At 33.1% G+C, this 24,390-nt stretch overlaps 1 protein-coding gene and 1 long non-coding RNA gene across 3 annotated transcripts in view; one reads left to right on the top strand and one right to left on the bottom strand.

The window, feature by feature from the left end:
• Positions 1 to 2,031, top strand: part of LOC142327612 (uncharacterized) — a 167,785-nt gene extending 165,754 nt beyond the window's left edge. The window contains exon 4 of the mRNA XM_075370813.1: positions 1,549 to 2,031. Coding sequence (XP_075226928.1) covers positions 1,549 to 1,671 — 123 coding nt within the window. The 3' untranslated portion in view covers positions 1,672 to 2,031. The remainder of the gene's footprint in view (positions 1 to 1,548) is intronic.
• LOC142327613 (uncharacterized) overlaps positions 1 to 24,390 on the bottom strand; it is a 287,424-nt gene that overhangs the window by 65,282 nt on the left and 197,752 nt on the right. The gene's annotated exons all lie outside the window — the stretch shown is intronic.

The following is a 24,390-nucleotide window of genomic DNA, read 5'->3' as shown; positions in this document are numbered from 1 at the left end:
TTTAGCATCCGGGAATCACCGTCAGGTATTACTTTAGAGGATGAATGAGGATATGTAAGAGTGTAAGTGAAGTGTAATCTTGTAAGTCTCAGGTCGACCGTTTCTGAGATGTGTGGTTAATTGAAACCCAACCACCAAAGAACACCGGTATCCATGTAGTATTCAAATCCGTAACTATTAGGACTTCAACGTTGGAACTCTCGACTTTGAAATCAGCTGATTTGCGAAAACGCGTTCACCACTAGACCAATCCGGTGGGTTCTTGTTAGTGGCACTGGATGAATTTTACTATACTATAAAAGGATGTCACTCTCGTGTCTAATAGACCTTTAAAGTGAGAATATGTGGCCGAGTATACTAATGGTACAATAAAACACCTATATTTAAAATTCCAAGTATTTTGGACTTCATTCCTTTTAAAATATCGTGAAATTAGTTTAATTCTTGATCAGATTATATTTCTGATAAGAGTCTTCCTAGTAGGTAGTACTCCCAAATTCCTCGTCGTTTATCCGAAAATAATCTGAATAACCTTTTCTGCTAGTACGAATTTTTTTCAATTTTGATCAGGAATTATGGCTCCATTTCTTCTTAATCTCTTGGTTTCCTGCTGCTAATATACATGTAAAAGAGCAACCTGAGCAGCTAGGGACCCGCCTGGGGGCTTACTTCCCCAAGATGAGCGTTTTGGCATCGAGCTTTGGTTAGTTGAGATATTCGCTGTTAGAATGAGAACGAATGTGTAGAGAACACCGTGATGGAGCTGCGGCGTGGAAAGGTGACTCGCTCCCGAAAGCGGACCAGAGCAGAAAGAAATAGGGTATATTTTCATTTGAGGCTTATTAGAATTGTGAATCTGTTTATTGATTTTTAAATAAATCACGAAAATTGAATTGTAGGATAGAATTGTCGTTGTTACGATTAATAATTTTTTTTGTCGATGTGAGGGTAGTATTTTTGGGGTTTAAAAACTCAATTAAGAAATGATCTGAGTGCATAGCCTACTTGAAGTTAGATAAAGGAAGAGGTTTTACCTTCAGAGATAGAGGAAGGCGCGTGGATTGCGCTTCCGCGAATCGGTTAATTTGATAGTTGAGGGTTGTAAGTACGGTAGGTGGTCGTGGTTGGAAGAGGCCAGACGAAGGCGGTAGTAAGTTATGCAAATACACTGATGGAAATATCTGTCGAGGCATTTGCATCGACGGTATCCTTACGGAGGCCAAACTGATGACTGTGTTATGTTATCAAGTTTAGCGGGTCTAAGGACGACTTCCGGTAAAGCCCATCAAGACTAGAAACGGAGGGGGGTGGTATGATCACCTGTCTTGATCACAAGACAGGTGTCTCCATCTAAGAATGTCAGGAGGATGACATTGTCTCTGGTTTCATCTTCAAAAACGACTCTATCTGCTAAACTATTTTCTTTCTTTTTTAGTTAATTATTTAATTTAGTTTAATTAAAACAATATATTTTAATAATATAAATATTTACTATAATTTAATTATGTTATCTACATTATATAATTAACTACACTTCATATGTTTCAGGTATTTCATTTGTGTCACATGGACGGACAAAAAGAATCATTTTTATGTCCGAAAGGAATGAGATATAACGCTGTAAAAAGTCAGTGTATACATTGGGAACAAGTACCATGTCATGTTCGGTGAACTTATCGATATATTAAAAGGACTCAAAAAATATCTTTTTGTTTATTTTTAATTGTAAAAAAAAGGAAAGAATGTTATGTATGCGGTTTACGTTACGTTAAATTTTGTTAAGAATTACCTTGACTTAACATAATAATATGTTAGGAATAATGAAAGCTATATGTAAAGGACACAAAGGGAATTTTATTGTGTTGTGAAATGAAGACATTGTAACAGTAGTAAAAAAAAAACAAACGTAAAATAAACTGTATATCTAAAAAAATATGTTTTGTAAATGGCCATAATTTTATAATAATAAGATATTGTCTAGTATTATTACAAAACAAAACAAAAATAATAATAAATAAATTCATTAAAGAAAAAAATATTCTACGAAAACAAAAAAAATATTTTATAGTTTTATTTTTCATTCGGGTAGGTATATCTTTCTTTTCATAAATTATTTAATCTATCTTCTTTTCTTTTTCACTTTATAATCCTTCTTTTTAAAACTAAATAAATATTTATGAGAAAAATACAAAATACAAAAAAAAGTCTTCTAATTAATTAATAAATGGTAAATAATTATGTTAAATCGAGATATTTTATATTGGTGAGCTTGTTGAATATTAAAATAACACATATTACAAGAGTAGATCCTACAAAAAATGTGACAAAAGGAACTGAAAATAGAAGACTGATTTTTTTTACAGAGAATTTATTTCTCTTTGAAATATTTTGTTGATATTTAGTCTTTATATTTAAACAAATTTATTTGAAAATTTTAATTATACAAATTTAGTGTTTTTGCCCTTCCTCACAAAAAAAAAACTCAATACATTTAACATTGATGATGTTGAAGAAAAATTCTAATTAATTATGTTTGGAGAATTTTTTTTCTATACGTTATAGCAATATTTATATTTGCATTTTAGGATTGTTTGCAGTCCCGTTTCAGGTCATAGGACAACTACATTGCTTTTACAAGAAGCAGCTTCCTCAACACAAATTTACCAAGGTCAGACGTAATTTGACAAACCCAAAATTAGGATAAAGATGTCAAGGATAAACCAAGAGAGTAAATGATATGAATAAGGATTTACCTTAGACAAACAAATCTGTCTAGAGAAAAACTCAAGACCCCCTTAAATAGCGGACAGATCCTGCAGATAACCCTCTGCAGATAGCATTTTTTTACCCAGATGGGAAACACTACGTTACTAATCAATGATTATACGTTGAAAAACCTAAATATATATATATATATTAGAGAGAGAGAGAGAGAGAGAGAAAGAGAGAGAGAGTGAGAGAGAGACTTTTCTTAACCATTTTTATCGTTTGTAATGAGCGGTTTCAAAAATGGTTCGATTTCGTTCCATTTTAGGAACGATTCGCAGGTGGAAAATTGATTAATTAAATATTTCGTTGTTATATAATGCGGCATCCAAAAAGCAAGTTATTTTTGTACCCACCCTTCTTTAAAACGGCTTCAAACTGTTTTATAGTCGATGTTTAGTTCATTACTGATGTCACGATAGTTGTATAATTGAGATCAAAATTTCCAGAGTAAAAAGGCTTGAACCAACTTTTTACCTCGCGTATTGATACCGCATCATCTCCGTAAACATAATAAATTTTTTTTAGCAGACTGTGTCGCAATTTTTCCCCTTTTTTATAATAAAATTTGAACGTTTATCGAATTTCTTCTTTATTTTCACTCATTTTAAAAACCCAATAACTCTGAAATAAAATAATAAAGTTTCTAGACGTTCTCAGTGACATATCATCTTTAAAAAGTGTTCTTAGATTTAATTAATATTACCAGAGTTGGACGATCTAAAGCCATCTACCGAAAGAATACGAAGAAACGTTTTCCCCAACCCCCAATATATTTTGCCTATTTATTAAATTATGAAATAACTAAATATAGAAAAAATTAATTAAATTAGTAAAAACTTCTACGAGCTCAAAGGAAAGATGAATCATAATTTTTCCAGGATAGTAAAGCATTATTGTTGAACAGAGTGGTCTTAGTTTAAAATAATTACATATATCAGTAATTCCCATTTAAAAGAAAGTCTCTTATATTTGAAAGTTTTTTAGAGGAAAAATCTGTATATTTAAAAAAAAACAATTATTATTACATTTTTAAAAATTTTATGAAGCGATTAAATATGAAAAATTAATTCTAGTAGTTTATTTAAACATAAAGCATAAACAGATTGTAATAACAATTAATAACAGAATTTTATAGTGCTGTCGGTAAAATATAATTTATTAAAAAATAACATTAACGAAGATAAAACTTAACGGTGGAATAAATTTGCTTCCATAAAAATAAATTGCAGAATAATTATTTTTATTTTTTATGCCTTTTTTTATAAATATAAATGTAAACTAAAACATAATATATCTTACATACCGTAAATAAGAGAAATACTTTTCTAAAAATTAAATTATTAAAAGAAAGTTAAGTAATTAAGATAAAGAATTTCAGTTAAATAAAATTCCATAGAGCATTTAAAAACTATGATGTACAAAAATTAGAAAGGAAACATAATGTGCAGATTATTTTAATTTTTTTTTTCTGTGGTGTAAAGTTTAGTAGGAAGTACGGAGTTAGAGACTAAAATATAATTAATTACGAGGCTTTGCGGTAAACACTTCAAAAGTTAAATGTAATTAACTCTCTGTTAAACTAGGGTAAATAAAACGAACCGGAAATTTAGGACTTACACTTATTTTTAAGTATAAGATTAAAACTGATTTAAGTATACTGATTAAATCAGTATAATATTATACTTCTTATAAGTATTTCCGATATCCCGAGAATTTACATATTATCAGGACGGTAATTTTTCCTGCATTTTAAATAATGCAAAGAGTACTTTTTATTTTGTAAACAAAATAAGTGAAAGTATTGAAATAGATAAATAAATCGTTAATAAATGATTTCGCATGTAATTAAAAATATAGCTTTCAATAGAACTAGAAAAAAAAACATTAAGCTGACTTTCTTACGCAATGTTGTAACATTGTACCGGCCGATACGAAATGATAAAAAAGTTTGTCGTCATCTTTTCCTTTTCATTAATAGATAGTATTTTGTATCGTTGAATGTATAAGGGAGCCTTTTACTATGACTTGTTAGAAATTATGCGACAAAAAATTCACTAGTATAATCGCCAGCTCGAGATAATATTTACTTTTTTACTTCAGTTTTAATTTAATTTATTTCAATTTTATTTTATTAAGATTAGTTTTTATATTTATTTTATCTTATTCCAGTAATTTCTTTCTTATATAACTAATATTAACCATTTTAGGTAAATTTTAAATTTTATTTTAGTACTTCGTTATTAAATAAATATTTTATTAAAAATGAGAACAGGCTCGATTTCTCCCTTGCTTCCTTAATTTATTAGACAAAAATTTTTACTTTACGTGATTATATATATATATATATATATATATATATATATATATATATATATATATATATATATATAATGTTGACATTTTTAAATTCAATGAAAAGCCATGAATTGTAAAATATTTTATATAAAACATTCAGTATTATTGTATCGTTGTCGCCATATAAATTCAACCTGGTAGGAACCAATCATTTATCGATGGGTACCATAACGCACTTCATTATATACAATTTTATTAAAAAAAAAAAAATCGTGTCCAAAACTTAAAGAGTATAGATGATATAACCACATGAGAGAGCAAAAAATATGAGATATCTTGCGCTGAAAATTGTGTAATAGAGCAGAAGTGTTTACAATTTATATAGATTAGAAATGCTCCCTGTTAACAGAAAACATTAAAATATGCTAAAAAATCGGAAAGATTCCGTTGATTGAAGATTTCAGAATTTTAATATAATAAAAATAATAATAATGAGATTTAATTACAGTTAAGTCAATTTTTTCTTTTCTTCCATAAGCTTTGAATTTTAAAACGCTCCAAATTACGAATGATTTAAAAAAAAAAATTATTTTCTGGAACTTACAGAAATACTGGTTTAAATTCTCTCGCTCTCTCTCTCTCACACACATACATACACTCATTAAACCCCAAAACATAAACGCTAAATTTTACTAGCTCAAATTAATTTTACCAAAATTACTATTATTATACTACTAATTTTAACCAAACTATTCACACTAAATTTTGATAAAATAGCATTATATGTTTGATAATGTACATTATATGTATACATACATATAGTGGCTAAAAAAAGGCTGGTTATCAAAGGCTGCAAAAGTTTATAAAAGGCTGGTAAGTATAAGCTTTATAAAATAAAGAAATATAAATTAAAAATTAGTTTTCGTAGTAAGTCCATTTATTGATGTCGATTAAATACTTTGGATTTAATTTATTATTTCGATTAACAAATAGGATTTTATTTTTAGAAAAAGCCTACACTACAGAAGAATAAGAGAATATTTGAAGTAAGACTGTTTATTTAATATTTTGCCTTAAAGACTTTTCTCATTTCTGTATCGTCTTTCTGAGATCTACTTTATCTAACCTTATATTTTTGACATTAGAAAAAACGATTCAAATTAACATGAACACCTGTAAAAATTAATTTATTCCTTACATCTTTACTTTGTTATTCAGCGGTAAACAATATACCTCTCAACACACAGACATTCTATATGTATTTTCTTCGTCCAAAAAAAAAAGGTTTTTTGAAATCGTAAAAATCTTTAAAGAATCTAAAAACACACACAAAACACAGAGAGAGAGATAGACACACACACACAAACAAACACTAAAGCCTAAAATGTGTAAACTCATAGCTACTTTATGTATAGCTTAGTTTTCTATGTTCTTTCATCCTTAATTATCGTAATGCATTTTATTATATTTGTTACAATTCTTATTTATTAATTAAATAAATATTCTTCTACAAGTCCTCGTAGAAGAGGATTCCTCCCGATTATTATTCTTAAAAGGATGGACTGCGTAAGTCATACTTCCTCTATCTACAGTTTAGAGAAAATAATTTTATTCTATCATAAATAAAATAATCTCTTTTTGTTTATCGTTGGTTTAGTCTCTTATTCCTGTTACATCGTCTCCAAGCAACATCTATATTATAATATGCGTGTCCGTAATTCCAAAATATGTGGTTTTTTATTTTACCTTATTTAGTCATCGTAACGTTTTGCGGTCATCAAAGGGTTTTTTAAAGCTTGGCTTTAATTTACCCGACCATATTACAAGAGCAGAAGGGGTCGGTAGTAAGGCCTTACTACTTATAGGCGAACAGGTTTTTTTTCGAGTTTGTCTCTCTCCCAGGGTGTAAGATTATGAATAAATTGTTCCTCAATACATTAGCTTGAAATCATTAACCGTTTTTATTTAGCAGATATTATTAAATGATATATACAATGTCATATTTGAGTTGTGCCGACCGGCATAGAGCTATCTATAAAGTTATGGAACTTTTTATTCGACCAGATTTTATTTCCTACGTTTACGGGTCATCGTCTTCTATCTTTGACTTTATAATTGAGGGTTCCTTAAGGTCACTAATATTACCCTAAATTGTTTATTATATTTTACTATCAAAGTAAGTTTTTTCATGGAGAAATAAAATAAAAATTAATCTAACTATTTAACAGTGTTAGAAAGAGATAGATTTACCTACCTCGTCAAACTTAGCTGTAAATTAATATCATCATATTTAAATTATTTATTTTTATTGAAAAAATTTTAATAACGACAATTAACAAATTGACAAAAAAGAAATTAAATATTTTATTGTTAATTTTTTAATTTTTTTAATTCACTATAATTGTAAAAAATGAAACAAATTAAAAGATTATAAAAATAGGTAATATTATAAGTTCCTTAAAATTTGAAAATAAACAAAATATATTATTTGACTTTCACAAAATTTAAATTCTGTAAAAATCAAATAACTATTTTTTTTTAATTTTTATATTTCTTAATTATTTTTACTCTCTTCTCCTTTCGGAGCAGTTTTTTTAAAATCTTTTCTAAGTTTTTACAAGTTTTGTTTTCGAAGAAATAATATTTGATAACTACGTAACATCTGAAAAAATAATAAGATAATATTATAATTTTATATCAAACAATATAAAAAAAATTTAATTATAATAATTTAAATGTTTTAAACAGAGTAACTTGAAATTTATTTTAAAAAATAAGAGTAAATGAAGTGCTTATGATTTCAATCGATTTTTGTTACGATAAATTAAAATAATTGTTCATCGAATTATTTAAATTATGTATTTATTTATATCTAGGAGTTTATAGTAAATATAATATTTATAATAGGAATTATATAATCCCAAAATGGATTTCTGTTTGTAAAATATTTACTTATAAATATTAAAATAAGGGCTAAAAATAAATGATTATTATTTTATAAGAATTTTAGACTTTTAAATGTAATATAAATATTTTTTATGTACGATTAATGAGTATATTTTATTAATTAATTAATATGACAAGTACCAATTTATATAAAAAAATTAAATGTAAATTAACATATTTTTTATTCTTTTTTTTATTTTCTATACTCTCTACATAGTTAATAATCTAACGGCTATAGGATTATATTAATAAACACCACATTTTTTTTCAAGACGGTCTGATGAATAATTAAAAAGTTTCATTACACCAGCAGAAATCGAACAGAAGAGAAATTTTAATTTATAACGCTGATAACTAGGATTATCTCAAATGACATAACAAAAAATAAATAAATAAATAGATTATATATACAAACATATATAATTAAACGATAAAATATGTATATGTTTGCGGATACATAAGAACGTAAACTTATATAACAGCTTTCCCATATTATTCGATCATACGTTTTACTATTGGTAACGTATCTTTAAAGTTTTATTTGCAACGATTTAAAGCACGAATCGGATTAATATTTAAAATCGAGATTAAAAATAGAAAATATTATATTTCATAGACTGTACAAAATGGTCATATATGAATATATTTTTAACTGTACAAACACGACAGGCATTTTCCTAACGCAAAAAAACAAATCGTTTCGGCTAAATTGATGTAATTTAAAGGTGTAGTAAAACAAAGCTAACCAAGTATAACAATATTGTGAAGCGAGAGGGTGAGGGACAGCTCCGTACGGAGCTTTCGTTGGGCCGTGCTTGCACAGGTGGGCAGTGGTGATGAATGCGGTGACTCTCGAGCCCCTGAGCTAAAAGACTGAGTACCGGCAGGACCGTCCCTTCGGGGGTGTCCCCTTTAGAGGCGAAGCACAAAGGACCGAGTCCCGGTTGCTGGATGATGGTGGCCAGGAACGGCATAGCCGGGCCTGGCGTTTCCCTCGTCTGGCGACTAGAGGCAAAGGCACCTCCCGGAACCGTGTTCATGTTTAATTGGGTGGGTGGAAGGGGAGTCTGCTATGGTCTGGTTCCGGAAGGCAGGATTAAAAAAACAAAAAAAACCAAGTGTAACAAAAAAGAAAAATAATAATGAATTAAATATTAAGATACGGAAAAATAATATACCGGAATCAGCAGAATTTTGTGAAAAGCAGATTAGCATAAACGAGGAAAATATTCGATCAAAAAATAAATCTTCTAGTACATAAAAGAATTGGAAATAAATTATATGAAAAATTTATGTTGTGGAGTGTAGCGCTGTTTTAATGCCGTGAAACAAGGACAATAGGAAAAACAAAAAAGTTGAGAGTAAAGGACTTTGAGCCTAAGATGTTATAGACGCTTGTTGGAAATTAGGTGAATAAATAAAGTAAGAAATGCTACGATGGGTAGGAGAACAGATAATTTTCTGGAGAATTTTATCAAAATTCGAATTAGCTGTCGGGTCGTTTATTAAGACAATCTAAGTAGATGTGAACAAGGATTTGGATATATAAAACAGGTAACTGGAAATGTAGAACTAAGTAAATATTTTTTTTTTGTCTTCAGTCATTTGACTGATTTGATGCAGCTCTCCAAGATCCCCTATCTAGTGCTAGTCGTTTCATTTCAGTATACCCTCTAAATCCTACATCCCTAACAATTTGATTTACATATTCCAAACGTGGTCTGCCTACACAATTTTTTCCTTCTACGTGTCCTTCCAATATTAAAGCGACTATTCCAGGATGCCTTAGTATGTGGCCTACAAGTCTGTCTCTTCTTTTAATTATATTTTTCCAAATGCTTCTTTCTTCATCTATTTGCCGCAATACCTCTTCATTTGTCACTTTATCCACCCATCTGATTTTTAACATTCTCCTAAAGTACCACATTTCAAAAGCTTCTAATCTTTTCTTCTCAGATACTCCGATCGTCCAAGTTTCACTTCCATATAAAGCGACAATCCAAACATATACATTCAGTAATCTTTTCCGGTCATTTAAATTAATTTTTGATGTAAACAAATTATATTTCTTACTGAAGGCTCGTTTCGCTTGTGCTATTCGGCATTTTATATCGCTCCTGCTTCGTCCATCTTTAGTAATTTTACTTCCCAAATAACAAAATTGTTCTGTATTCTTCACATTTATCTGCCCCTGCTTTCTTTGGTATCATGACTATAACACTTTTTGAAGTCTGACGGAAATTCCCCTTTTTCATAAATATTACACACCAGTTTGTATAATCTATCAATCGCTTCCTCACCTACACTGCGCAGTAATTCTACAGGTATTCCGTCTATTCAAGGAGCCTTTCTGCCATTTAAATCTTTTAATGCTCTCTTATATTCAGATCTCAGTATTGTTTCTCCCATTTCATCCTCCTCAACCTCCTCTTCTTCCTCTATAACACCATTTTCTAATTCATTTCCTCCGTATAACTCTTCAATATATTCCACCCATCTATCGACTTTACCTTTCGTATTATATATTGGTGTACCATCTTTGTTTAACACATTATTAGATTTTAATTTATGTACCTCAAACTTTTCCTTAACTTTCCTGTATGCTCCGTCTATTTTACCAATGTTCATTTCTCTGAACACTTTTCTTTAATCCACTCTTCTTTCGCCAGTTTGCACTTCCTGTTTATAGCATTTCTTAATTGCCGATAGTTTCTTTTACTTTCTTCATCACTAGCATTCTTATATTTTCTACGTTCATCCATCAGCTGCAATATATCGCCTGAAACCCAAGGTTTTCTACCAGTTCTCTTTATTCCGCCTAGGTTTGCTTCTGCTGAAAGGAATATAAAATAGCATCACACCGGTCAACTGACTGAAGACTACAAAAACGTATTTATGAACGTATTGTAATTATTCATTTTAAACATATGCCATGAATAACTAAGGCAGATTGATGGATGTCGGTCACTTTTGGAAGACTTTTACATCTGTACGGCAGGATCAATTTTAATGAAAATGAATAGTATGAAAAATAACTTTAACTGAACGAAAGGGTAAGATATTACATGAATTCATCTCACTCACTAGAAGAGTATATTGCCTTGGTATAATAGATTGTGGAAATTTGTCGGCAGTTTATAACGGATCACCTCTATTTATCCATGTTATTTATAATAATAAGAATTAAAGCGTGCCTTTGTTTCCGTAGACACGTCTGACCGAATTTGATGAACTAGCAAGACGCTTTTGTCTTGACCTCGGTAGGTTATTAGAGGAGAATAAATCAATTTTATACAGTTCCCTCCCCTCTTTCTTAATTTTAATCTATCAATCAATCAATCAGTTTCCCTCTCCAAGTTACGCTTTCAATAACTATCTTGGTTGTTTAATAATGCCACGTTAATTAGCATCAAGTTTTATTTAGTTATTTTAATAAAAACAACTGCTTTGTTCTCCAAGTAATTAACATTAAAAAAAGAAACGTTTCTCGTTTTTTGTTTAACGTGTAAACGATAATACTATTCGAGTAACTGAAAAGATTTTAATGAATTTCTTTATTATATATACAGAATGATTCACGAAGAATGTACAAAATATCATGACTTGTACAACTGGTGAAAATAAATAAGAAAGTTTATACATAGTCGGAAACGCTTCGTTAGAGAGTGTCGCCGGCGAAAGTTTTCGCTCAGATTTCATCATCTTAGGTAAAATTAAGCCAGACTGTTATTCATGGGAACTACAATTAAGGGTTAAATTTCATGGCTTTATATGAAATCTGACCTGAAAAACTGAAAAAAAAGTAAAATGTCCCAGAACGGAATTTTTATATTTTTCGAGAAATCTGGGATAAAAGACAAAAGATTGGGGGTCGAAAAACAAACAATTTTATGTGAGGTGTAAAATAAAATTTGTTAATGTGTTTTAAACAAAACCTATAAAGATTTTTTTCTGAGTAAAGTGGTATGTATAAAGTCCTCGGAAACTAAACCAGTAATTTTTTTTTTTTTTTGTTTGCAATTGTACCAGGTGGAGAGACCGAACCCTCTTTTTAAGTTTAATTCAGTCCCCATCCTGCTAAAGGTCACCACCTCTGCAACAAACACAAGCAAACATGCACGGGGACGAACAGGGATCAGACAACCTCTACTCACCCTCATCCGCCTCCTTACCACGAACAATGGCCTCCACCATAACAGCTACGGCTTTCCACGCAGCCTCCGACTCGAGCATCTCGGTAACCACGCTTTCAGCCACCAACTCCCCGAACTCCTCGACTCCTGGTCGTCATACCAGCGCCCGCACCAGAACATCAAGTGCTCCGGGGAGTCAACTACTGCACAATACCTACATGGGGGGAAGCTCTTTTCCCAATCCTATGCAGGTAACCGCCAAAGCACCCCTGGCCATTCTGAAACTGAGCGAGTTCTTACGACAGGTTTCCGGACTTCCTCTCTATCCAGATCTCGATGTCTGGAATGAGGGATCTCGTCCGTCCACCTGTCTGCGACGCCTGCCACTTCTCTTTCCACTGCCCGATAAGCCAATCGCGAGCGACACTCGGCAAAGCACGCCGTTGTCTCATCGCCCTCTCCTCCACCATGAGACTGAGGGGCGGCACCCCGGCGATGACAATCACGGCCTAGCTGTAGTCCTAGCCCAAACCGGGCTAGATTCCATGTGCCGAATTATGTTTTCTTCTTCTCTGATACGATTTTTTACTTGTCGTACAGCGGTATAAGAAGATGGAAACGATCTAACTCGTACGCAATCACCGAAATGTCGAAAGAAAGGTTCTGTGGCCTAGATTCCTCCTATTCGGAAAAAATGATGATATTCTTACTATGGAGCTCGTACGTTTACATTGTAGAACCCGTAAAGAAAAATCATGTCTGCGTATTATTCAACGGAAAATTAATAAGGCATTGTTAGATATCGACAGTCAAGTACTATTCCATACACTTATTTAAATTAATGTACATCGCTGTTTACATTCAATACAAAAAGTTAACTGCTACATCAGCTGTTAGTATTATCAAAAATACTATACATTAATTTAGTCATTAAATAAATTAATGACTTAATTTATCCCTTAATATGGGTTCCAAAAATTATACTCTTGCTTAATTTTATCGAAAGCGCAGAAATCACGGCGAAATCTTTCGCCAGCCGACACTCGCTATCATACAAATTTATTGCAATTATAATGAAGGAATTTATCAGAGGAAAAAATCTTAAATCACAAAAATTTCAAATCGATAAGTATACTCGGTTGAAAAAACAAACAAATACGATTAAACACGATTAAATGCGATTTTTACGGTTGAAAAAACCGTGAAAATTTTACAAATTGTAATTATTTGATTATTTGGAAGAAGTAATGTACAATTTATACTGGTTAATTAACTCTGAGAAAACAATTTGACGTTTGTAAATCATTTCGTTTCATTGATTATGAAAGGTTATTAATGACGTAGACTGTCGCAATAAATTAATAATAGTAGTTGTGATATTTAATTATTTTACGCTATTAACGAAACGCTGCATTTGACAATTACTACTACAAATGTTTATTGAGGATTTTTTTTTTATAAACTATAGTGTCTTAGCTTCCTAATATAATTTTTTCCACAACTGTGTTTTTGTTACAAATTACTAATACAAATATAAAAAAGAAAAGAAATTTTACCATTATACAAGGCTCATGCTAGCGTTAATAAACGGTCCAAAACAGCAAAGTAAAATGTTTAATATTCTGTGTATGACAGATGACACGGATTGAAAGTAGTAAATATAAGGTATTAATATATAGACTTCATAAACAGTCACGCGTGCGAGCGAGCGCGCCCATTTTTTTGTAAGTATACTGACATTTCACATTTTAACAATGGTGACACAATATCACTATAATTTATTCAATTAATGTGAGCGTGTCTGATGATGAAGGTTAAATAAACTATACAATCGTATATGAAAGTATTTCTTATTTCAATTTTATTAAAACGGAAAATTAAAGTAGTAATATTACTTGTAATAAAATAAAATGTAATAATTAAATTTATATTTTTAGATGTTAAATTGTGATTCCAAAGAGTTAATATTGCGATTGTCGGTGTCCGCTTACGGTAGTTGGAGGTAATTTAACGTACTTCGTCCTAATCGATTCAAATGTTAATTTGTCATATTTTAACCGCTTGCTATACAAATATAGTACATTAAATTTGTGCTTCTAAGATTTTTAATTTACTCTTCAAGTGTATTCTCTTTATAATATGCATAAGATGTTTGAAAATTCACGCAAAAATAAGAAATACAAAATTTTTCGTGAAAACATAATCTCCGTTCAAATATGTAAAAGCAATTTTAAACTGTCATATTACGCGGCTTTTTTTCTGATGCACGGCTTACACATACCACTTAATTTAAAATATTTATCATTTTATTTAAATATAATATATTTTGTTTATTTAATCCAGTGATTCTAACTATAGCGCGCGCAACCCGTATTTAATTCGTGCGGGTGAGGCGGTACTAGCGACCCCTTTAAATACTGTTTTACACTTTAAATATTATTCATTTAATTCTACCGCTCACCTGTGACGTTACAACATAGCAGACGACTATAGCAGCTGTACATAAGTGCTGCACTGCTTGTGGTGAGAGGGAGTACTAATGACGCAGTATACCTACTTAGCCGCTAGTTTATTTAGAGCATTTTTTGAGGTGGAAGTGCGATTTTTCAAAATTTGCGATTATTATTTTTTTAATCGTTAACAAATGTGCCTAAGAAAAATAAGACCTTAATTAGGCGAAATCTCGAGATACTGAGAGCGGACTCGCAACATGTTCCTCTTGATGTTACTTAGTGCGTACGTGTGCCTGTGCATGCCGACTACCCACTAACCACCACCCTGCCATCTTCCTTCCCGGAAATGTCGCAAGGCATTACTTCGGGAGAGAAGCGGCTTTCTCTTCGTTAGGTGCGATTACCTTCGGCTGGCATCATCGGAGATGTCATCACCGGGAGTGCTGCCTGCTCTATCGTTACGGGACAATCTCAGCGACCCGGGTCTCTCCAGGAGCTCTGCAGGCAGCCTGTCCCCAGATCTTAGCGCCAAGGTATTACCGTCGCTCTTCTTTTCCTAGTAGTACAGGCAACTTGTCATCAAAATAGGCTGTATTTGAAAATCCTTACCTACCGATTGATCTTTTGTCCATGCGTTAGGGGTGATAAGGGAAGCTTAATTCCAGATTTTTAACATCCACCCTCCCATAGATTTTTGAAAAAATCAAAAAGTTTTTGAAATGCGTTTTCTCGGAATTTATGCATTTTAGAGAAACGTTTTTCAAACAAAACATGTAGAGGACATACTCCTCTACAATTAATGTGTTTGAAGTTATGCTATAATTTGAAATTGAAATACTAGGTGGCGCTGAAGTTGTAAAAAACATGCTTTTTCGGTTTTTTCACCGGAAAAAATTGTTTTTCGTCTGTATTGCATTTGGAAAAGTTTTTAATCCCAAAAAAAAAGACAACTTTTATTCTAACAATTTTCTTGTACGACTTAACATTCCAGAGTTATAGCGGTACAATGGCAACGCAGCGGTCCTATTGTTACTGTAGCCGGGGAGATCGGCATTGTTCAGCGACTAGACCGGTTTCGAACACATGCCCAATTCACAACATTTTCACACTTTCACAAGCTACAGCTCCAAAACGAAGTCGTACAAGAAAATTTTTAAAATAAAAGTTGTCTGTTTTTTTAAGATTAACAACTTTTCTAAATGCAATACAGACCAAAGACAATTTTTTCCGGTGAAAAACCCGAAAAAATACGTTTTTTACAACTTCAGCGCCACCTAAAATTTCAATTTCAAATTATACGGCATAACTTTAAAGAGATTAATTGTAGAGGAGAATGTCCTCTACACTTTTTGTTTGTAAAACGTTTCTCTAAAATGCATAATTCAGAGAAAAACGCAATTCAAAAACTTTTTTTGGTTTCAAAAATCTATGGGAGGGGGATATTAAAAATCTGGAGTTAAGCTTCTCTCATCACCCCTAACATATGGAAAAAACATCAATTGGTAGGTAAGGATTTTCAAATAAAAATACAAATTGACTGTACTATAGCGTCTTCTTGGGATCGTAGTTTTGTTATTGCAGTACTGGTCTGGTCCGACACTACTTGTCAGCTCTCGACCGAAGTGACTATTATCTCTTAGAGATCCTCAGACGGGAACAATTTTTCTATTTTCAGTTCAGCTACCAATTTGGTCCTCTCTGAGATAAATCTCTCTCGGGTTGCAGCGGTTGCAGTGCATGATTTGTTTCGCCATAAGTACCCAGATAAACCGGCTCCTAACAAAACATCAGTGTTAAGGTCAGTCGCAAAATTTAGCGAGACCGGTTCTGTTAATAACAAGGAACACAAAAGATCTGCGTTAATGTTGAATACAGATACAGTCGCTGAAATCAAAGACCGATTACTCGCCTCGCCAAATAAATCGATCAGACGTTTGTCTGCTGAAATTAATTTGTCTAAATCAACCGTTCATCGGGCGACCAAACGATTACAATTACGACCTTATCGCATTCAAACGGTTCATCGACTTCTTGAGCCCGACAAAGAAAAACGGCTACAATATTGTCAACGGTTCCGTCGATTTCTGCGTGAGGGAATTTATGTTATGGATTCGTTATTTTTCACAGATGAAGCACGGTTTCATTTGGACGGCTACGTAAACAGCCAAAACAGTAGAATTTGGATCGCTGAAAATCCCCACGTTTATCACGAAAAAAAATTACACCCGCAGAAGTCGGGCGTGTGGTGCGCGATATCGTGGAATAAAATAATCGGTCCTATTTTTTTTTTGGGTACACCATTAATGCAGAACGATATCAGGATATTTTATTTCAGTTCATCGCACTCATGGAAGAGGTAGACAGACACTGCCGGCTACAACATGACGGTGCAACATCGCACTACGCAGGTTCAACTTCTGATTTCGTCGAGGAATTCTTTGGTAATCGTGTTATCGGTCGAGGCTTGTGGCCACCAAGATTTCCAGATTTGACTGCGGTGGATTTTTTTCTACGGGGTTACCTCAAAGAAAAAGCCTACAGCAACAAACCACCAACACTTGAACAATTGAAAGTCAATATTGAACAAGCCGTATTAAATATCCAGCCACAAACTTTGAAAAAAGTTGCAAGAAACGCTGTAAAAAGAATTGAAGCTTGTATATAAGAAGATGGCGACCACTTCTAACATTTACTCTAAATGTAAGGTAATGGATGGTAATAATAAAAATTACATTTACATTTCACATGCCTATTTATTATTTCAATACCTACCAATATAAGGTTGGGTTGCGTTTTATATGGGACACTCTGTATATAACAAAATGTGCATTTATATGTTTGTATAATTTTAAAAAAAGATACTGTGGGACTATATGGATGACTTATTTACCTCTGGTTTTACTGAACTTTAAAAGTGATATTTATGCTTAAATTTATGAAGATAAATACATTACTGTTTAAACAGTAAGCGTATCGTATTTCATAAAATAATTTTTCGTTCAATAACTTTTGAATCGCTAATTAATTAACGTTCTATATGAGATAGGAATATTACAATAAAATAGGCCTAATATACGACATAATTCATAATTTAACGTATACAAAACTGAAAAAAAAAAAACATCAGGAAGGCTGATTGGATGTACCTGCATCTGAATTTATTATAAGTCAGAATTACGATTATAACTTTTTTATCCCAGTTTCTCAAAATCTAAATTCAGGTTAGATTGTTTTAGCATTAACACTTTTTCAATCGCTTTTAAAAATACGTTATCCTTGAACACTTAAGCGCAAAAGAAGTTGATCTAAAAAATATTAAAAAAGAATTTATCTGCGGTTAATTTTATTTCACCGTCTATACAATAGGAATTAGCTAATACGTCTAAAACTTGTAACATTATCTAAATTACCACAATGAAATCTGATAATAACCGGTGAGTAATAAAATTTCAGAACAAGTTGTTTGACATAATTAAATTATTAGTTAAAATTTAAAATAAACCTTGACTACGTAATTTTTTTCTTTACGTTAAATCGTACGTTTTTAATTAAGTAGTTTTTTAACCGATTCTTTTATTTCGGAAGCTTTCTGATATCTAGCGGAGCTTTCTTAATTCGCAGCCGGTAATCGGCGGTGTTCCTTGTTCGTTGATGGAGTGTACCTCAAGCTTGTTACATTAACGTACTACGAGACAAAATTTGCTAGCAAATTAAAGAATACATCTGAAATTGGACCGCAATAATTTCTTAATAAACCGTCGCAAGAAAACGATATGTACACGAAACCGAAGATTATTTATTTCTTTATTAATTTATAAACAATGTATTCAAATAACAGTAAATATGACGGTTACATTCTCGAGGAAAAAGGAGGAAACACGATTTTTGTGGCCTTTTTTGTATACCTTATTTCCTAATAAACTTCGATAATAAACGTTTGTAGAATGTGAAGTTTACATAAGTTAAAAATATAAAAAAAACCTTATTTTGACTTATATAAAGTTTCAGGTCATTTTATCCAATATTTTGAAGATAGTGGGTCTTTCAAAAAAATGTCTCTTATCCTGTTGTACTACTTTGCACATAAATAAACAGTTTTTTACCGCAGAAATTAAAAAAATTTGGCCGATGAAGTTAATTAAAAATTAAATTCACTTCAAAACTTTCCTTCAATTGCCGTTTTCCGCTGCAGTATTTATTCGCCATTTTAGGGTATATAAATATCAAAGCAAATAATTTTAATTTATTTCCAGTAAATAACTATTCTCAAGATTTAAAAATTACTAATAAATGTTAATTATTTTGTCGCAAATGGTTAATTATTTTAATTTAAGTTTTAAAGAAAAACCTATTTGTTACTGACAAAAAGGTTTGTTTAATTTATGCCAAGAAAAAGGAAAATTATAGTAACAAATTTTATATATATATTGTTCACTTCGTTTAGTTCTGAACACGCAGCTAGCACGTAAGCATGTCTACAACAATAGCATCTCCCGCCAAGTGTGAAGTGCGTGCGGTAATTCGATTTCTTCAGGCTGAGAGGTGTAATGCAGCTGAAATTCATCGACGAATAAGTAATGTGTACGGTGAAACTTCAGTAAGTGACAGCAAAGTGTGACAATGGTGCAGAAACTTTAAAGCAGGACGTACAGATGTTCATGATGCAGGCGATCAGGGAAGGAAGCGAGTGTCAATCGATGATTTCATTGAGCGAGTGGATGAGGCGATTCGAGAAAATCGTCGGTTCACAATTTCTGTATTGAGCAATTCCTTTCCTGAAATTTCAAGGTCAGCTCTCTATACCATTATGAATGAGAGACTTCAGTACCGCAAACTGTGTGCGAGATGGGTTCCCAAGATGCTGTCCGACCGTCACAAAACGATGAGAATGGACGCCTCCCTAACGTTTCTCCAGCGCTACCACAATGAAGGAGAAGATTTTTTGAACAAAATTGTCACAGGGGAGGAGACATGGGTCCATTTCGAAACTGAAGAAACAAAAGAACAATCCAAACAGCGGATGCATTCTCATTCTCCCAGTAAACCAAAGAAGTTCAAGCGAACCTTTTCCAACAGAAAGCGTACGGCTACTGTGTTCTGGGACCGGAATGAAGTTCTCTTGGTGGAATTCATGGAACCTGGAACGACCATCACTGCAGCCTCATACTGCGTGACTCTTCAACGTCTACGAAGGGCGATTCAGAATAAGCGGAGAGGAATGTTGTCATCAGGCATTGTCTTTCTCCATGACAATACTCGGCCGCACACTGCAGTTGTAACAAAGAAGCTCCTGCAGCGTTTTCGTCGGGAAGTGTTTGATCAACCACCATACAGCCCGGACTTGGTCCATCCAATTTTCACCTCTTTGCTCAGAAGAAACGCTGGCTAAGAGGACAACATTTTGGCACAGACATCGAGCTGCAGACCGGCGTAGAAACATGGCTGAAAACACAGGGGGCTCCGTTCTATGACGAGGGTATTGGAAAGTTGGTAGCACGCTACGACAAATATCTAAATCGGAGTGGCGACTATGTAGTGAAATAGCGTAACTATGTAAGTACTTGTTACAAATAAAAAAAATTTTATTTTCACTGTGGTTTTAATTTCGTGACCAATCGGACCTTGAAAAAATAACCCTCGTATAAAACCAAAAGTTTGTTTGTCTGGCTATTTGTTCTCGAAGCAAGCGAGAACCAACCGACCGATTGCATTCCAATTTTCAGTTTAGATTCATTTTATACAAGGAAAGGTTTAAGCCGTAGACCGAGGCCGTACTTCCCTTGGGGGTAAAGTTGTCAATTAAAGATATTCATTAAAGTACAAAAAAATTAATAATAATAAGTTACCAAGCCGACAGAAGTAAGATGTGAATCTTTCGATGTCAAAGGTCTGTGTACTTAAATTACTTTATTTATTATTATTGTGTCTTTTATAATTTAGTTTTTTTTTCAGGTTTCTATAAAACCTGAATACATTAATTGTTATTTATCAGTATTATTATCACAACCGTCAGGTTAAGGAACACTACGGGGGATCCTTGACAGACGGGAATGGTGAGTGAGGAGAGCTTTGCGGCCCTGTGGTTCCAAAGATCCATGCTAGACGGTTGAGCAAGCGAAGTAAGCTCCGACCCCATATTATAAAAAAAGAGAAAATTATTTAATCTATTATGTTATAATTTACACACTAACTAATAACAAATCAACTATATTATAATGCAGTTGTTGATTGACGACTCGTTTATTACTTACTCGCAGCAATAACAATCAAGACGATACACACGCATGTTATAATAGAAAAATATGTGAATTGTCGTAATAGTATAAGTATATTTTTTCAATAGATCAGAGTTCAAATATCTGCAGAATAAAGCAACAAATGTGCTGCAGTACGTCTGTTGTTAGTTTAGCGTGTTTTTTGTTCGGTTAAGAGAATAACAAATTTTTCAATAAGTTTCAGTTTTTTCTTTGTCTCTTATAATGTCTGTGCAAGTGTAAACGCCAACTTTCGATTTAACAATAGAAAAATCGAACTAGGGTAGATTAAATGATATTATGTACTACCAATATTTGTTGCTGATCGTGTTAAGTTATAAAACTATTTTAAAGTAGTTCCTTTTTTTTTTTTGTCTTCAGTCATTTGACTGGTTTGATGCAGCTCTCCAAGATTCCTTATCTAGTGCTAGTCGTTTCATTTCAGTATACCCTCTATATCCTACATCCCCAACAATTTGTTTTACATACTCCAAACGTGGCCTGCCTACACAATTTTTCCCTTCTACCTGTCCTTCCAATATTAAAGCGACTATTCCAGGATGCCTTAGTATGTGGCCTATAAGTCTGTCTCTTCTTTTAACTATATTTTTCCAAATGCTACTTTCTTCATCTATTTGCCGCAATACCTCTTCATTTGTCACTTTATCCACCCATCTGATTTTTAACATTCTCCTATAGCACCACATTTCAAAAGCTTCTAATCTTTTCTTCTCAGATACTCCGATCGTCCAAGTTTCACTTCCATATAAAGCGACACTCCAAACATACACTTTCAAAAATCTTTTCCTGACATTTAAATTAATTTTTGATGTAAACAAATTATATTTCTTACTGAAGGCTCGTTTCACTTGTGCTATTCGGCATTTTATATCGCTCCTGCTTCGTCCATCTTTAGTAATTCTACTTCCCAAATAACAAAATTCTTCTACCTCCATAATCTTTTCTCCTCCTATTTTCACATTCAGTGGTCCATCTTTGTTATTTCTACTACATTTCATTACTTTTGTTTTGTTCTTGTTTATTTTCATGCGATAGTTTTTGCGTAGGACTTGATCTATGCCGTTCATTGTTTCTTCTAAATCCTTTTTATTCTCGGCTAGAATTACTAAATCATCAGCAAATCATAGCATCTTTATCTTTTCACCTTGTACTTTTACTCCGAATCTAAATTCTTCTTTAACATCATTAACTGCTAGTTCCATTATTATACAATTTATATATACGTATGTATATATATATATATATATATATATATATATATATATATATATACATATACACACACACACAACACACACACGTATGTACATATTATGGGTTCGAAACCTGCTTAGGATTGACATTTTTCATACCTACAACATTTAAGTTTTACGTACATATTTATATCATCTGTTCATGATTATTCCTCCTTATGAGTACATAACTACATACGATGAAAAAACCAAAATTGATGTTAACATTTTCAGTTTAATTTAAATTAAGCAGAGAATATATTTTTTCTAAGAAGGAAAAATACAAAAACATTGATTACATTTTAAAAAAATAATTAGATTAAAGAACACCTGTATATAAACGCGCGCATATATACAGGATGGGTAATTCCAAGTTGCACAGCAATCTCCCGGGAGATGATTCTATAGCCAAAAGTAAGAAAAAAAGCTCATATAAACGTAGGTCAGAAAACGGTTCATTTGCGAGTTCGCCTCTCAAACATTTAGCATTACTTTCTGCTCCCTCTGTGAAATTAAAGCGTGTTAAAATTTTTGGGATACAACTCTAGGGGTATATTTGATGCCTTCTAATGGTTTCGGGTCTGAGAAATTGAATAAAAGCGGGCCCAAACCTTTATCTCACTTAGGTTTTAAGGAAAACGGGTAAAACACGAAATTATTTTTTCGGAAAATACACTTTTTTTAAGTTTGCAATAAAATAAATAAAGGTTTCTAGTTAACTTTGTAGGGAATTTAATACCGAGCGAATTGATGTAAATAACTTCTATTAAATTAAACACAAATTTGAGATGTTCAACTTTAATTAGAAACAAAACATACAAACCGTCCGAGAAAACGGTAAGCAACCTCCAACTTCAGCTGTAATGTAACAAGATCGAATCAAGGACGTCTTTTCCTTTTCTGTAACGATCAGTAAGCCTATAGAAGTAAAGAATTCTATCCAAAGGAATGTTTAAAAGACCTCAACATTAAGTTCATCTATTCCGACCACAATACATCGGGACGTTTTGGTATTCTTATTCGGGACGGGAGAAGCGCGTTAATGATCTACGCTTCAACAAATTACTTTTCCTTTAGATAATAAAGATGTAAATAAGTATTGGCGCATGTTACCTTAAGGAAAACCTCCGAAACTTCCCACATGTATACGGCGATAAGTATGAATCGTTCAATCGTATCACCTTACGATAACCCGACGGCTCAATCTGCGGGTTATCGCAGGGTACCGGACGATAGGTACAGAGGTGGCGTCAGTCATAGCTGGTGTGCCACCGATTGATCTGCAGGCCGGGATGAGACAGTCTATTGCTTTGGGGAGTGAGAGGAAAGTGGCTGTCGAAGAGATGTTCAGAGCTTGGATCGGTAGGTGGAATGCGGCAAAGACTAGACGGTGGACACACCGGCTCATCAGTGACGTCAGGAGCTGGGTAGAGCGGAAGCAACATGATACCAATTACGAGCTCACCCTGTATCTATCAGGGTACGGATGTATTCAAGATTACCTTACTGTATGAGTAGAAGTACCACGAGATGCTGCTATAATTGTGGGGAGCATGATACGACGGAACACGTAGTGATTTTTTGCACGAGGTGCAACTTGAGAGGTGCACGTGGCGACTTGAGAGCCGCCATGATGGGACACGGCGCAGTAAATGCGGATAATTTCATAAGTTTGATGTTGGGTGACACAGTTGCTTGGACGAGAGTAACTACTGCGGTGTCAGCCGTAGTTCGAGACAAGGCAGCAGAGGAGAGGAGCAGGCAGGCTGGAAGACTGCAATTGACCTGAGGCGGAGCGACCGATGCCTGACGGCTGTGGGCGGCCAGCCTTAGGGGGTGGGCGGTGGGGCTTCTCGGAGTCGTCGTTCGCCGACGATCTCCTGGGAACGTCGCTTTGGCCGTACTAATTCGGTGACAAGAGAGCCTGGGTGACTGCGCAAGGGCTGTGTACATACCATGTGAACTAGGTCTGACCCCTGCGTGATTAGAGGGGAAGGTTTTTCAGCGGGTGAGAGCTCCGCACGTACCTTCAGAGCGGGCCTGGCGGCGGTTGGCACAACGTTTTTATTCCCCTACGGAAAACAAAAAAAAAAAAAATCACTTCACCTTGAATACTGGAAGATTAAAAAAATTATATACAAAAAATATGTATTCAAAAAAGATTATGCACAAATTTTCAAAAATATTAAATTCGTTCCAATATATTAAAGTACGCTGAAGCAAGTTTGAAGTAGTTGAAAAAGTAAACACCAAAACACCAAGCCTTTTCATTTGGGTTTGGGTCTAT

The sequence above is a fragment of the Lycorma delicatula genome, chromosome 7 (assembly GCF_047948215.1).
Source record: "Lycorma delicatula isolate Av1 chromosome 7, ASM4794821v1, whole genome shotgun sequence".
Classification (NCBI taxonomy): Eukaryota; Metazoa; Arthropoda; class Insecta; order Hemiptera; family Fulgoridae; genus Lycorma; species Lycorma delicatula.
The sequence above is the reverse complement of the archived record's forward strand: the minus strand, read 5'-3'. Positions and strand labels throughout refer to the sequence as shown.